The 16595-nt window shown below is 45.2% G+C and overlaps 1 protein-coding gene across 1 annotated transcript in view; it reads right to left on the reverse strand.

Moving 5' to 3' along the window:
* The window catches only part of SGR2 (shoot gravitropism 2 (SGR2)), a 121937-nt gene that overhangs the window by 97198 nt on the left and 8144 nt on the right, over positions 1–16595 (reverse strand). Inside the window, exons 2-3 of the mRNA XM_087382684.1 lie at positions 13238–13338; positions 2563–2814 (exon numbers count right to left, since the gene is read on the reverse strand). Coding sequence (XP_087238810.1) covers positions 2563–2814; positions 13238–13338 — 353 coding nt within the window. The remainder of the gene's footprint in view (positions 1–2562; positions 2815–13237; positions 13339–16595) is intronic.

Genomic DNA, 16595 nt, shown 5'->3' on the forward strand with positions numbered 1-16595 from the left:
GCCAATTAATGTGTGCACCTGCAGCCATGCAAAATAAATCCAAGGCTGTCCGGAAGGAAGTGAGTGTCCTAGGGGAAGCATTAAAAAAAACAGCCGTGTCGTCTGCCAATCCACTATCTAGGAGCTCTTCTTCTCGGCGTATAGAAAGCCTCAGCCCATAAATATCAGCTTGAGATCTAAGGTAGATACTCATCACTTCCGCCCCAAATAGAAAAAGAAAACGTACAAGAGGACATCCCTGGCGGACTGATCTGGAAATCTGAAACCTGTTCCCTCTTACCCCCCCAATGAGCACCTGGCTATGGACTGATCTGTAGAGACAGGATAGTCCTCTAATCCATGCATTTGAAAAACCAAATCAACATAGAGTACCCTCTAAAAAATCCCAATCTACTCTGTCATAAGCTTTCTCAGAATGGCCAATCTCTGGCGGCTCTGCATGGCCCATTCTGAAGCCTCCCAAAATGAGAAAATATTATCAAAAATACTTCTGCCATGCACAAACCCTATCTGCGTGTCATGAATCAAATCTAGAAGAAAAAACTGTAGCCTCAGAGTGATGGCTTTCGCCAAAATCTTGTAAAAAGTGCCCAATAGAGTGATGGGTCCCCCCTTTGGGATGTAATGAATGAGACCATCTGTAAGTGAGTCCGGCATCTCACCTTTGGGATGTAAATGAATGAGTCCGGCATCTCACCTGAAACCCACACGCCCTCCAAGGCTGATGTAATGTGATCACCAATCTGCTCCCAAAAAGTAATAAAAAAGGAAGGGGTAAGTCCATCCGAACCTGGGCACTTGCCCTTGTGAAGGGCAAGTAATGCAGTCTTGAATTCTGCATTGGTGAAAGGTGCATCAAGAGAAACATACATCTCGTCCTTCACCAATATGGAGATACACTGCCAAATAACCTCTCTGGCATCACCTATGGCCTATGTGCCCGGATTTGCAGTAAGAAGAGATGCAAAAAAATCAGAAGCTACACGCATGACGGCATCAGGATCTGACTGTAACACCCCGTCTGAGTCAACAAGTTGCGAGACACTATCTCTACTATGTCTGGGCCCATGAGTAGAAAAAAAGTGTTCGTTGACCCTGCCTCCCATCTGAATCCAAAAGGATTCCCATCCATGAAAGGCATACTCTGCTCTCTGATCCAACAATGTCCGCATCAGAGCGCTTGATGTAGTAAGGCGCTCCTGAATCCAAGCATCTGTGGGCCTCTTCTGCTCCTCCCTCTGAACAGGTTCTGAGGGCTGGAATAGGCCTGAACAGGTTTAGGACCAGCAGGACAGAAGGGGCAGAGAAAGGAGCAAGGGGGGCTGGCCCGCCTTCTTATAGGGGCTGGTTCGGCTGAGCCAACCAGATCGGTTGGGCCAGCCAACCAAGTCAGCCGAACAGACCAGCATATGGGCTGGGCCCCTGCATGGAAAAGAGGGCCTAAGGCCCGGCTTTGAGGGCCCTATTGGGTGGTTTTGTCAGCAGCAAAGTCGGCCAGGGAGGGGCTGATTGGGTCCACCATTTCCCCCTCTCTTGGTCGGTTATTTTGGGCAGGCCTGGGGCCTATATAAGGAGAGGCCATTGGCCTCATTTTGTATCCAGCAAGCAGCCACCAATTGAGTAGGAAGGAGCAGCAAGAAGACCTATACTTGGGCGTACATCCAGGAGGTGAAGAAGGGTCAGGGGAGCTGCAGACTTAGCTCTAGAAAGGCTGAGGCCTAGGCTGTATTCCAAGGCAGTAAGGTGCTGAGATCTGGACGAAGAGTCTACATACGCTCAAGGTGGAGCACACGGGCTCATAGATCTAGAGGTTCTAGGCATATAGTAGGAGAACCTTTTGTGGTATTGTATCTTGTCCAGTTTGTGGTGTCCAGTTTGTGGACAGACGGAAATATAAAGTGTTGCTTCAATATTTGTCTCTAAGCACATTCTATTTGCTAGTATGCACATACACATGAATGTTGTGAAGTACACACACTTTATGAAGCATTGATTCCATAGTGAAACACTTCCGCATGTAATTCCTGGGCTAACTATCAGTATTCCGCTGCGGGATATCCTCTATGTGAGAGTTCACTTTTCTAACACTCGTATGATTTGCTCTGTGCATCCTTACGCAAAGACATCGCGGCATATCTCCATACCTGTTTTCTCACTTTTATATATGGTCTCAGATATCAGCCTTGGGTGTGCATGCCCGCCTTAGTGACTCCACCCTAATTTTTCTCATTGTATCCGGTTTTCTTAAGTCTCATAGACCTTTTAATATTTCGAAGACTATAATACCTTTCTTCTTTCTCGTCTCTCTCTCTCTTTTCATTTCACTTCATCTTCATTACGTTTCCAGAGGTGTACTAGACACCCCTAGTTCCCCCCATGGGAGGTGTATCTTATGATTTAATTCAGTTTTGTTTGGTCTCATGAGCTTTTCTCGCCTTAAGAAAAGGTTAATAGATCTTTCTTTCTCCATGTGCGCATGGGTGGGAACACAAGCATTGTCTCATCTATTAGTATAGGAAGCACAAGCACTACCTCAATCATTGACAAAGAAGAAAACCAAACCTCATAAAGACCCCCCTTGACTGTCACTCCAATGACTTCATCACTCTCATACAGCTCATTGTTGTCCCGTTCCTTCAAGTTTGAATCAAGAGCACCTGACCCTGGAGATGAATGGTTTCCTCCAACTCTATTCACTGACTCTTCGGTATCAGATTTTGAAGATGATAATCCTCCAGTTCTGGCATCCCCGAGAGGACCTATACTACATTCAGCATACTCTTTCCACCATGCTGACACCAATTCCTCTTCTTGCTGCAAACAGAGAAACAGGTTTTGAATCAAAACCAACCCTGACCTCAAGAAACATGTTTCAGCAATCATTGGAAAAACATGATCAAGTGAAACACGAACTAGGAAAAGCAACTAAGATCTAAGCATGATCTTGATCATACACTGCATGAGTCACAGAAGCAAATACATCAAACCTGCACATTAAACACATGGGAGGACAAGCTTGCATTAAGCACCAAAAAAACAAAAAAGAAATGGTCAAGGATTTCAGATCCTCATGAAAGTGGTACCCCCATCAATCTTGGATATTTGCTTTGTTTTTAAACTTCTTTTATATAACTTGTGCAACACTATGCCTTTCTGGCACAGATGAGCTTGAGGAATAAGCCACACAAAATAGTGACATCAAGCTTTAACCTCAACTGGCCAATAGATTAAACCATGACATTTACTCCCTAATCACCTAGAGATTGATGACTTTAGGTAAAGACAAGGTGATCGTTTCTTTATTGTATTTTCAGTAGCAGCAGCAATAAATTTATTTTTAAAAAACGATAACAATTAATAGATTCAATAAGACAACAAGTATTAATATTGTCGGCAAATATAAATCATTCTCATCTAGAAGGCAAAACAACTTCGCAATTAGAATATCCAAATTGAAAAATGCATGTACACAAACACATTCCATCGAAACATACACATATACTCTATGATCAAGCTTATTATATAATATAGCATATAGTTATCCCTATATTTATTATTATGCATGTGTGTGGATCCTATGTACACACATACTTATAGATATGCATCTATAAATGTATAATACATACATGCATACATACATACATATTTATATCATATTATATTTATATTTATACATACATACATACAGAGAGAGTAAGAATCATGACTAAGACATTGTTATACTTCTTCTGAATTTTGAGAAAGCCTCTGACAGATTGAATTGGAGCTTTTTAGAAGATATCCTCTTGGCTTTGCAGATTCTTGGGTCAGAGGGTAGCCCATGTCTAGGTTCTTATTGGCAGAGTCAAAGGAGATAGAGTTTAGATTTCCAGGCAGGGACTCCGCTTGCTCCTTCAATATCTTTTTGTGGATGAGGCAATGAGTCTCTTTCTCAGATCTCAGTCCTAGATTATAGGCCTCAGACTCCCCATTAGGCAGGCTAGACAATGAGCTGGCTGAGATACAGATACAGCAGTCTACCTAGATGTTTCACCTCAAATGTTTACCCCTTTCAGACTGGCCGTACCTTGCAACAAGTGCCTAGATTGATTGGAATAAATCAAATGGATTATAGTCAATGATCAACCTCATGTTGATTAGGGAGACATAGGTTTTACTTGGATTGAGAGGGGTAACTAATCAGATATTTAACCTATCAAGTTGGCCTTTACATTTCCAGTTTGCTACTGTTTTGGAGAGCATTAGGAGGACGTTGTTGTTCAGCAAAGCTGGATCTTGCTTTTATAGTGGCTATAGTCAATCACATGCTCCTAGCCGCTGCATGGTTTGTTTAATCGTGTTGGTGTCATTCACTAGATTGCATTTGCATTGCTTCTGAAGCCTATTTTAAATTTCCTTTGAGTGTGGCTAGATGGATAATAGATCTAGAACTGCTTACAATTGGTGATCCTCCCAACTCATGAGAGAGTATGGAATATAATTCATCCAGATAATCAATGCAAGGCTTTGCTAGGGCCCCGACAAGTTTGTGGGCTTAGATCATTTGGCACCTACAGGAAGCCTGTCTACGGTGGAAGAGAGTGCTCTGCTTGCCATGTTTGAGGAGTTGGGGGGCATGATGACAGGCTGAATTACAACGATAGATACACCTGCATGAAGAGGTCCCTACATCCTGCATAGCGTATCATGGATGGACACTCAATTGGGGACAGCCGTCTTCAATTCAACAAGTTATACTCATAAGCTGCTTGCCCAGCAACAACATTTGAAGTTAGAGTTTGAGAGAGCCCAAGCAGCCCAACAGGGCCCCGCGGAGGTGACACTTCAGTAGCATGAGGAGAGCTGGAAAAAAGAGAAGGAATCAGCTATTCATGAGCGCGACATCGCTTGGAACATTCAGCGGGCTGCCCTTGAAGATCGCCACCTCATCCACAAGCAAGAATGGGAAGCAGACACGGCAACTGTACGCAGCCAGCATGCAATAGATTTGGCAACTTTGCGGGGCCAGCATCTAACAGAGGTAACCAAATTTCAGCAGGAGCTCACATAGCTGCAGGACTCGTTGTCTTCATCGCTACTTGCCAAAGAAAAATCAGATTCTCGGGTCGCTGAATTGGAAGGGAAGCTTTCAGCCGTGGATGAGGAGTTTACAAAGCTTCAAACACAGTTGACCACCCTTCAGACTTCCCATTCCACTTTGCAAGCGCAACAGGATCATTACTACTGGCGATCCCACCTGTATAAGACAAAGTACCAAGATCTGAGAAACGTGATGAACACAATTGAGGCTGAGGAGGAAACACACAAATTGGAGATAGATATGACTGCAGTAGAGGTGAAGGCAGAGGAGAAGGCTACTGATGACCTCCCTCAATAATCTATTGATACATAGGTTTTTTTGGTTTTCTAGCAGTGTTAGATTTTTGACAGCTGATTGGCTATCATTGTAAATATCATTTTGTCATATTCTCATGATGTACTCCGTTTTGTTAAATTTTCCATGCTGTACCTCGAGCAAGTGGCATTTTATTTTCACAGTTTCATTTTTATACAAGTTTTGGTATTACTTGCATGGCCAGCCACATGGTTTGTAACATTTTCTTTTTTCTACTGTATCACCATATAAATGGTTTGTAATTTCTTTTCTTTTCACGGGTTCCCTTCTCCATTTCTATTCACCGGGATGGTGAATGATAGTGGCGAGGAAGACTGTTACAGTAGAGACACCCCAAGCAGTTGCTTTCTTTAGGCGTTGACCACATGTTGACATGTGTTGACCACATGTTGACCATGTGTCAACACATGTCAGCCACATGACATCAAGCGTTGATCACATGCCAATCATGCGTGACATGTGTCAACCACGGGTTCATCCAAGAGTACCATATCCGAGGCGACCATGCATCGACACATGTTAACCACAGGTCGACACATGTCAACCACATGTCAACTAGGAGTACCGTGCCCAAGGCGATCTCATCAAGAGCTGCGCCATGGAGTAGTCAGGAGTATTTATAGTTGCACATGGTGAAGACCTGTACAATGGTTCAGTGGTGCGGTGATCCAGCTCACCTGCACATGGAGTATTTACACCACCTTGACTAGAAGAGGCTGGCGAGTCAAGGAGTCGGGAAGTCGTCAAGAGAGCCAACGGTGCAACGGCTATCCTCAACAGCTAAGGAGATAGGAGGATAACCAATCGGGGGAAAAGAGGGAGATTCTTAGCGGTTCTGTGCGAGGCATTCCTACAAAGGAATGGTGAAGATTTGATCCACATTCTCCTCTTCCACATATACCGGTGAGCGTTTCCTGTGTAGAACAAATAGTAAATTCCTGTAATCTTCATTCTGCTGCGTAGGGGGGCTGGTCTATGAGAAATGTGAAGTACTCCCGGAGAAGCCTGAGAAAGCCCCTTAGAAAGCCCATGGGAGTCAGGTCCCAGAGTAAGATCAGATCCAACCCACGGTGGGAGGCCGCGAGACGTGATGGCTCCTCAACTGTGGTGATGACTACATCTGTGAAAGAGGTGGCGAGGGAAGATGGCACAGCCACAGTCCGTTTCGATGGTCGCAAAAATGCACTTTTTGAGGAAGGAACTGGTACAACACCCGTCATCATTGGTACAACACGGGGTATACCTCATGCAACCATACCCACTGAAAGTCCAGAGGTCACCGGGGAAGCCTACACAACTGTGACTGATGGAGATGCAAGTCTGCGGTCACTGGCGAAGTCACTGATAGAGATGCCACACATGTCACTGATGCGGAAGATCCAAAACCAGAGGGCGCCACTGTTGATGGGGAACCTGAAACAGAATGCACTGACACTGCTGGAGAACCTGAGATAAGTGTAAGAACTGATGAGATATCAGAAACTGATGAGATGTGCTAGACAACTCCGATGCAGACTGGATCAGGTTGCGCTTCCCGAGATGCCCTCCTTGTAGAAAGAGGAGAGGAGGCTGGAACTATGGAAGTGAAAGCGGAAGAGGTGGTAGTGGTGGTGACAAGACGGGAGAGGGATGACGAAGGAAGTCGACCTGTTACAATGGAAGGGGGGTTGGCCTTCCACTGGTACAGTAAGAAAGTGAGGTGTGGCCCACAAGTACAGGTATATGTCCCCCGACACCTACGGACCGTGTTGCGGAGGGCGGAGTAGAACAGTGAGGCGAAGTCATATGGAGTGATGGAGAGAATGGAGTCAAGTGCAGAATGGATTGCCTTAGTGATGAAGAAGTGTCCCAGGGGCAAAGTAGAAGTAAGTAAACAAATACCGTGCTAATATCGCCTCTCTGCTAATGCCCCCGAGAACCTTCTTGCACTCATGTCCGCGGCGATGAGGTTTGCAATTCGATAAGGACATGAATGTGAGTGACTCTGTGTGAGGTGGCAAAAAAGGGAGCGTGGGAAGACAGAGGTAAGTGGACACGAGACTGGAAGTGAACATATGTCGGGAATTTAAGAAGCCAAAGGTGTCTGTTGCAAAGTCATAGGACTGAATAAAAGTAGTACACATTTGGATGTCCATTAGGAGAAGTGTCACTCCATCAAACTCCGTGAGGGACATGCGGGCTATCTCATCAGGAGATAAAATGCTAGACAGCTTGAGCGTGGGATCAAGGAAAGGTTTGGAGACAACCCGAGCATTGAGGAGAATGAATTAGGGACTGGAAGGTCACCAGCTCTACTCTATTGGGCCAAATCACCACCACCGGTACTGTGCCCACTAGATTCCTTGGATGTTGCCTTGAAAGTACCTATGGGGGGGAGATAGTCAAAGCCTCCATGTCCGAAGATTCAGAGGAACTCGAAAAAGAGGATAGCTCCTCATTAGATATGATTGTGATACTGTTGGAGGGTGGTGAATCTGCAGCTCGTCGAGGGCGTTTGGACAGAGGGTGGAAAGAGGTGGTGTTTGTAAGAGAGAGGTGGGGGTTGGACAGAGGGTGGAAAGAGGAGGAGTTTGTAAGAAAGAGGTGGGGGTTATACAGAGGGTGGAAAGAGGAGTTTGTAAGAGAGAGATGGGGGTTGGACAGAGGGTGGAAAGAGAAGGAGTTTGTAAGAGAGAGATGGGGATCGTACATAGGGTGGAAAGAGAAGGTGTTTGTAAGAGAGCTGGGAATGGACACAGGGTGGAAAGAGAAGCTCCCATTAAGAGAGAGAAGGTGACATGGGAAAGGAAAGTCCCCACTAGAGAGAGAAGATGACAGCTGTGTTGAAAGGGGAGTTATAGAGATAAAGTGACACCAAGGTGGAAAGGGGAGAGAAGGTGACACGGGGTGGGGTGAAAAGGGGAGTCCTCACTCAGAGAGAGCAAGTGACACGGGAGTGGAAAGGGGGTTCCTCAGTGAAAGAGAGAAAGTGACACGGGGTGAAAAAGGGAGGGCCTCACTTAGAGAGAGAAAGTGACACCGGATTTAAAAAAATAGAGAGAGAGAGTGACACCAGATGAAAAGGAGGTCCTCAGTGAGAGAGAGAAAGTGACACGGGGTAGAAAGGGGAGGCCTCACTTAGAGAGAGAAAGTGACACCGGATGAAAAGAGGACCCATTGAGAGAAAGAAAGAAAGAAAGATATATTAACGTCCGCGGGAGGCCTCGCGGGCCTATGGAACAAAGTACAGAATCAAGTAACTCATACAACCCACTACGGGCCGAGGCAAAGGGCTTGCTAAGGCCCTTGCTGAGTACTAGTACAAAATAGCAAAAAGGTAGCAAAAAAGCATGAGGGTGGCATGAGAATATCAAGTGCTCAGAGCTAGAGTCCCAAGTGCATGAACCAGCTCCGCATATCCAGGCTCCATGATGAGATGCAAAGAGCTCACGTATCTGCATATGTCGGGCTGTCTCCCGTGGTAGTGGAGGGCATGGTCTCCTCGATCTCTGAATCCGATGAGCTATGTCAAGGGTGACGCCTCGTCTCGGTCAATCTCCCTGAGGAGAGCTGAAATAGGTCGAACCACGATCGTGTGTGCTCTGGTCACCTGTCGCGTCATGTACGGTCGTTGTGTCCCTCGTCCAACAATGATGTGTCGGCTCTCTCCACCGATCCATATATCTCTGATGTCGGCTAGCTCCTCCTCCTCTACCCCAGAGTATCCTGGAGCTGAGTTAAATACATAGAAATCCCTGACCTGTCTCTACACTCGATCTACCTCAGTACCCTATGGTGCGGTAGTCCCATCCTGTTGCTCTCTAATATGTCGTAGTAGCCTCTCCATGTGTCGTCGCATCTCCATCAAGTAGAGCCCAATACAGACCTGGTCCTGGAAGTGGATCAATCATGAGAGTGGGCCAAAGCCGTCCCCTCCTAAAAAAGGCAGTGGTAGCGCCCTCGGATCTCATTGTAGGCTGGGCAGACACATAGAAAGTGTTGCTCTGTCTCGATCACCCCCATCGTGCACAACTTGCAAGTCTGTTGCTCTCTGGGTATGCCTGCATCTCTCCCTGCCTCAATCCACAACTGATGGGACGAGACCCGCATCTGTTCGATGGCAATCCTCAGTGCGTGTGAGACTCCTCTGTCCTCGAGATACTAAGGTGCCCATCCTCCGATACTCTCTAAAAATGGTCATAGTGGAGTTGGGTCTCGGTGGGGAGCTCTTGGTCCCCCCCCCCAAGTACGAGATGTGTGGAGCTGGAGGAGATCTAACCATATGACGCGTTAATCTCATCTCGTGGGATCAACTCGAGCGTTGCATCCATGCTTTGAAACGGGGGAAGTTGGTTCATCTGAATGCTGTGACTGGCAAACCATGCTGTACCTACCCCACTCTCTGCTAGTCGTATGGAGGACTCTAGTGCCAGCCTCGAAAGTGATACCGGGGTGGAAAGAGGAGGACCCAATTAGAGAGAGAAAGTGGCAATCAGGTAGAAAGAGAAGGTGTCACCAGGGGAAGAAGGAAAGAGTGTATATACAAGGACTAGGAGCGTGTTTCTCATTGAACATGGTACCTCTTGATGCGGGAAATTGTGGGATCGAGTCCCACCGTGATCGCCATAAACTGTCTGAGGAGAGGAGTTCCTATCCTTCCAAAGGTGTTACTGGAGGCCAAAGGCCGTTGGTGTGAGAAACATGAGTGTTGAAACGCTCTAATGCAGAGGATCGCGCGAAGTGCACGGTGCAATGGTGTGCGGGTGTCATAGGCTGTATTGCAGTGAATAGCGATGTATGTGTGCACTATGTTAAATGACAATCACATGAGAACACAACATGAGCATAAGAAGAAACATCGTCATACACTAGTGAACAATCCCCATATGGGAAAGAGACAGGAAGAATGAGAAAGTGACCAAGTTGGCCGAAGTACATATCAGTGGACCAGCACCTACAGGTCACAAGTCACGAGTCACAAGAACACACAAGCCTATCCCCATAGTGGACAGAGGGGTACACACAGGTCTCTCCACACTCTCCCCTCGGTGAGCTCGTAGCTCCAGCCTCTATCTCTCCTCACACTCTCCTCTCTCTCGCTCCAATGCCGAACGCTCTCCCCCTCCTCCTTCATCCTCATCCCCCTGCCTTGGAGGGTCCCCTCTTCGCTAAGAATCTCCCTTGTTTCCGCCGATCGATCATCTCCCATCTCCTTAGCTGTTGAGGATAGCCGTTGTGACGCTGGCTCTCTTGACAACTTCCTAACTCCTTGACTCACCAGCCTCTTCTAGTCAGGGTGGTGTAAATACTCCATGTGCAGGTGAGCTGGATCACCATACCACTAAACCATTGTACACATCTTCACCATGTGCAACTGTAAATAATCCTGACTACTCCATGTGCTGAGGTCACTCTCCATGTGTCAGCTCTCGATGAGATCGCGCCTTGGGCATGGTACTTCTGGTTGACCTGTGGTTGACATGTGTCGACGCATGGTCACCTCGGATATGGTCCTCCTGGATGAACTCGTGGTTGACACATGTCACGCATGATTGACATGTGGTCAACGCTTGATGTCATGTGGCTGACATGTGTTGACACATGGTCAACATGTGGTCGACGCCTGTCGACATGTGGTCAATGCCTAAAGATAGCAACTGCTTGGGGTGTCTCTATTGTAACACATTGATACAAGCGACTCCATCCACACGAGATTTTTCGGCAGCCCATCATGTGGTATTTGAGATGATCAAGGCACACTCTGGGACCTTCAAGTATATACACGTTTAGGTGGGAAAGAGGACTCTTTCCACAGTGGGACCTTGAAAGGCCTTCAGAAATCTTCTTGAAGATCAGAGAGTTTAAAGCGTACTCTATCTCAGGGGAAGTGAAAAAGAATTGCACAAATTGACTCGGCTATCCCTTTGGAGTGGACCACAAGCAACGGTGGACAACCCAACCCCTTGACATGGATAGGGGCCTTCTTTGGTATCCCCCTCCAGGTGATTGAATTTTCGGGGGATGCAGAGGCACTATTGTTTTCTCAATGCAGTCTAGAGGTAGATTGGTGAGGTCACAAGATGCTATTCTTCGAGACACACGGCTTCTTCTAGTGAGAGTGTTGAGCTTGGTTGAGAGGGTTTGGTTTTGTTAAGGCTCATATCTTGATCCCAAAAGGACATGGATTCATGTGAGAGTGGTTGGCTTATTTCGGGCTGGTATTTGACCCCAATCCACAAATGGGTCTTGTGAGGAACTGGAGTTTTATGGGGGTATCCCAATACAATTCCTGACCTGGGACCTTGATGAGTGGAGCTAGTTGTCAGGCAGTAACCACCCCAAAAGCATCCCCTTTTTCCAGTTCACAGTTAACGATGCAAGAAAAATTCAGATTCAGGCTACTGGCTCGAGACCATCTAGAGCAGCCCATTGGGAGAGTTTCCAAATTAGCTTGGATTTACAGAGATGTTTTTGGGGGAGGATATAGAGAAATAGGACGCCGCTCTTTCTTTTGGCTTTCCATGCATGGCGGAATTGAAGTAAACAAATGGAGGGAGATCCTTCTTGCCCACGATGTCTGCATCATAGTTAGGGGAAACGGAAATGGGGAAACGGGGAACGGAAACGTTTCAGGATTTTTGGGATGGCTGAAACGGGGAAATGCCACGTCAGCAAGGGAGGGGAGTAGATGATGATGGAAGGCTGAAGCAGGCTGCAGGAGAGAAAGGAGAGGAAAGGAGTGAATGGGGCTGAAGGAGGGCTGGAAAACCTTGAGGATGGAGAGAGTATGAGGCTGAAGGAGTGGAAGGAGGCCAAAATCGAAAGCAAAAGACAAAAAATGGGGCTGGCGGCGGATTTGGGGCTTCTCTGAAACGGCATTTCAGCCCTGGCTGGGCTCTGAAACGCGTTTCAGCGTAACTGTGGTCTGCATGTTACTGAGTCTATCCACTATTGCCTTTGGGAGTGCAGTCAGGCTAGGCAAGGATAGCTGGACTTATCGGAGGAGTTAGCTCCCACTTTGTTTATTACTTGGGGTTCAATTCCTTCACTTTCTTTAATTGGACCTCAAGTTTCTATGAAAGCTAGGTTTCCTTGGGCTTTTCAGGGTGCAGTCTCATATTCTCCAGGTATGCAGTGTGGATGTTTTTCCTTTCTCTCAAAACAGACTTGCACATGCTTCGGTTGTTACAAGTTGGGGGATCACTGCTAGCATAATGCTTGGCACATTGGAAGAGCCAGATGTACAGAGGCAAGTAACAAGAAACAAGTTCATCCAAACTTAAACTCTGGCCAGCATATGGACAGACATTGTGGTGGCTATATGGCCTGAGTTGGAGGGGTCTTGCAGAGTGGTCTTGACCAAGAGGAGGTTGTTCCTCAAGGAATGGAGAAACAGCCCCTTCTTTTCTAAGTTTCCTTTGGCATGATTTGGCATTTCCAGCCACAGCCATGGCTCTTTCAGACTTTACATTGTCTTTGATGCCATGAATTTTTCATGAAGCATGACACATAACCTCAGGGTTTTATTCTGGATGGTTTCTCTCATACTTCATGGAAATATATTTCTTGAAAAAAAAAAGCACACGAGTGACTTAACCACTTGCTACAAACCATATGCATGCATAAATTAGCATATGATCATCCACAAATTTTAACAAGGGCTAATGTCACTCCACCTAATTGAAGGTGAGCAAATCAGATGTTTTGCTTCAAGCCCAATATTTGTTGTTCACCTTCAAACAAAGTAAAATGAAACATTCCCCCTGTTTATCACAGACCAATCCTGACATCCATCAATCCTGACATCCATTGTGCAAGTATGTTCTTGCAGGCCTTATTTTTAAAAAACATACAAACAATTACCTCCAAGAATGCCATCTCCAATGCCAGAGAATCATTGACACTGAAGCGAAGGAAGTCACTTTTTCCCACAACCTCTGCTACAGGGACTAATGCTGCAGCTTCTGCCAAATATCAAGAGCATAATGTTCAGCCTGGCATATATATAAAACTCCAGAAAATATATTTTCATTGAAATAAGAACATCAATGTCATGCATCCAATGCATGCAATATTGTTAAAAGATTATTGTGGTAAGCTAACACAGAAACATTGCTCAGTGTGCAAAACTAGAAGCCCTTAATCTGAAAATATTTGGTGCATCACCAATATTGACAGGAGATGACTTGGTAAGTTTGACATTGGAAAGGAACCTGAATAAACTATGGCGTAAGGTAGTCAGAGTTAATTCTATAAAAGTAGATAATTAGTACAGGCCCTAAGCCCATGGGGTACATGGTTGCGACAGGACCCTTGTGAGTAAAGGTGGGCCCCACAAGCCAGCTCTCCAAGCATATGAGCATGCCAAGTGGCCTATGACTAGATCCTTCTCCACCCTAGAAGTAAAGAAGATGACAAGAGATGAAGACTCTTTGGCGACATCTCTATAAGGACTCTTCTGAGAAACCTGCTTCATGGCTATCCACTTCTATGTTTCCTCCTCTCTTTATTACTGCTTACTGCACATTTATTACTGATCTCTGTGACTTCTTTTTATAAAACCTCACACACTGGCCAGTTTTTTTCAGCAGATCCAATGCATTGGTCATCGGTTTCAGTGGCATCATTTTCCATGGTTGATCACCATGCATTCCGTCTTCTGTATGGTTGTGCCATCTTGAGTATGGCTACCTCATCTTCAGTATGACCACCATCTTCAAATATAGTGGTGGCAACTTGGACAACAAGGCAACCATGACCAGAACTTATATTGCTCAACCAGAGACAATAGGTGACAAGATGTTGGAAGGTAATGCATGAGGTGGGAGGTCTCTGCATGACTGGAGCTACAATCGGTTTTTACCAGATCACCCTCCGCTTGATCACAGATTATCATCATTCCATACAATAGGATCTGTAGTACCCCATTATTCAATTACTAGCACCTTCAAACTGATTTTGGGGGTAAGCTTTGGTGTGTTAGGCGATGATGCTTAGCTTAATGAGGATAGATTGAGATCCCTTAGTTCCATGAGGTGGATGTGATCTCCAGAACTGACTATTCTTTGAGCGTATCCTAGCTAAATGCACAGCACCCATCACTCACATGACACAGATCTAACATTGGTTTTCAGTTAGGAGTTAATATGAGTTTCCTAGACTAAGTTATAAGCTTAGCAAGCCTAGGTTAGTTGTGTTCTAGGCATGACGTTAACTAATTGTGTACATGGGTAGAGGGCTCTTGCGGCAAAGTTTTTGAAGAAAGACTACTAACTAATAAGTTTTATTTATTAAAACCTATTTAGGTTAGGTTAATTGCTCTCTATAAATATGGTTACTTAGTTTAGCTCAGTTTTCCTTTATTAAGTTCATCTTCTTACATCAATTGAAGTCTGCCATGGCCAGCTTCCTCCTGCTCCACCTTGCCATCTTGCTCACTCAACGTGTCCATGTTGTGCCACGACCCCTTAAGCTGATTTTGGAATTTTTCCATAACTCCACCATCCAAAGATTGTTTCCTGCCTATCCACCCCCCTCTCTCAATAGCTGGTTCGCCTTCTGCTGCTGTGTCTTCAGCGTTTACTCGGGGCAGGTCTTCAGGCCGTACAACAGGGCGTGCTCGATACCATCTTACTATCTACGTAAGACCCGTATGTGGATACTTTCTCATAGGTGTATGGACATTTGCCTATACGCAAAAATAAAAATATATGAATACACACACACTACATATGTATGTATATGTATGTATACATACATATGTATGTATATACATACATATGTATGATCTTTTTGAGTTCCTATGGCACAACACTTCCCACAATCACCATCAATTCAAGATCAGTTGCACGCATCGTAGCCTTTTTGTTGAGGAACATTTGTAATCGATGGTGTCATGCTTGGTTTTGTGGTTTGATCCTTTGTGATCTTTATGCTCATTGAGTGTTAGACTACGATTAGCACGATCCCAAACTCTTGTCACTTTCAAATATTGTCTCTCGGTTTTTTTGCATGTGTATGTATATACATATATATGTATATATGTATACATACATACATGCATGCATACATACATACATACATACATACATGTGTGTGTGTGTGTGTGTGTGTCTCTATATATATATATATATATATACATATACATGTATACACACTTTTTTTTTGGGGTGAAAACTATCACTGATTATATTACAGAGAAGCTAACCCGAAAAAGGGCAGCACAATTACATCATAAGAAAATCTCACTATATGATAAGTACACCTCATAGTCAATATAGTGCGATTGCAAGCAATCAAACAAGGATTGCTGCAAAGAGTGCTGGAAAAAAGAAACTTGGAGAAAGCTGGATCACCAAAGACTTTATGATTACGATCCTTCCATAGAGTCCATAGTGCCCAGTAGCGAACCCAAAGAGAAAACAGATCAAACTCCTATCGATGCGGGTGTATCCCAAAAAGCCAGAAGAACTTCCCAAAAGTAGCGCGAGGAAAACAAGCTTGCAAACGCTGCCCTAGGAAGTTTAAGAAATCACTGGAATGAGGACAATGCCAGAACATGTGAGATGCAGTCTCCCATGAGGCCAAACAGCGACGGCAAGCAGCTAGAGCAATATGTCAATGAGCAAAAAGCTGCCTAGAGGGGAAAACTCCAAATAAAATTCTCCAAAAGAAAACCTGCTGACGGAAAGGAACTTTAGAGTGCCAAATCTGTCTCAATCTCTTCCTACACCACTTGGGAGATCTTTCAATATGCCAAATCTGAGTCACCCTGTGAGAAGCCCAAGGCGGAGGCAACAATACTTTGTAAAGAGAAGGGACAGTAATGTGAGATAACCTCAAAGGGCGGCATGACAACCCTAAAGATAAAAGAGTCCAACTGTGAAGACGATCATGAAGTTCCAAAGGTGGGATGGGCTGAAAAGGCTGAAGCATACAAGTAATGAGGTGCTAGACAGAACGATAATGCATGCTCAGACCAAATTTTGCAGCAGCCAAGGGAAAAGAAAGGGCTGTCCCATCATCGTAAATAAGATCAGCAACTGAACGGATGCCCTTAAAAGTTAGAAAATAAGAGCGTCGAGGCTCCTGCAAAGCCAAAAGGGCAGCAAAAACTTTGGACCAATGTATACTCTCAGCCCGAAGAGAATTGCCCTGTAAAGACTCCCTACCATGCCACATGTATACACACACACACACACACACACACACACATATATAC

This window comes from Dipteris shenzhenensis, chromosome 12 (assembly GCF_047967505.1).
Source record: "Dipteris shenzhenensis isolate YYH24624 ecotype China chromosome 12, Dip_SZ_1.0, whole genome shotgun sequence".
Taxonomy (NCBI): domain Eukaryota; kingdom Viridiplantae; phylum Streptophyta; class Polypodiopsida; order Gleicheniales; family Dipteridaceae; genus Dipteris; species Dipteris shenzhenensis.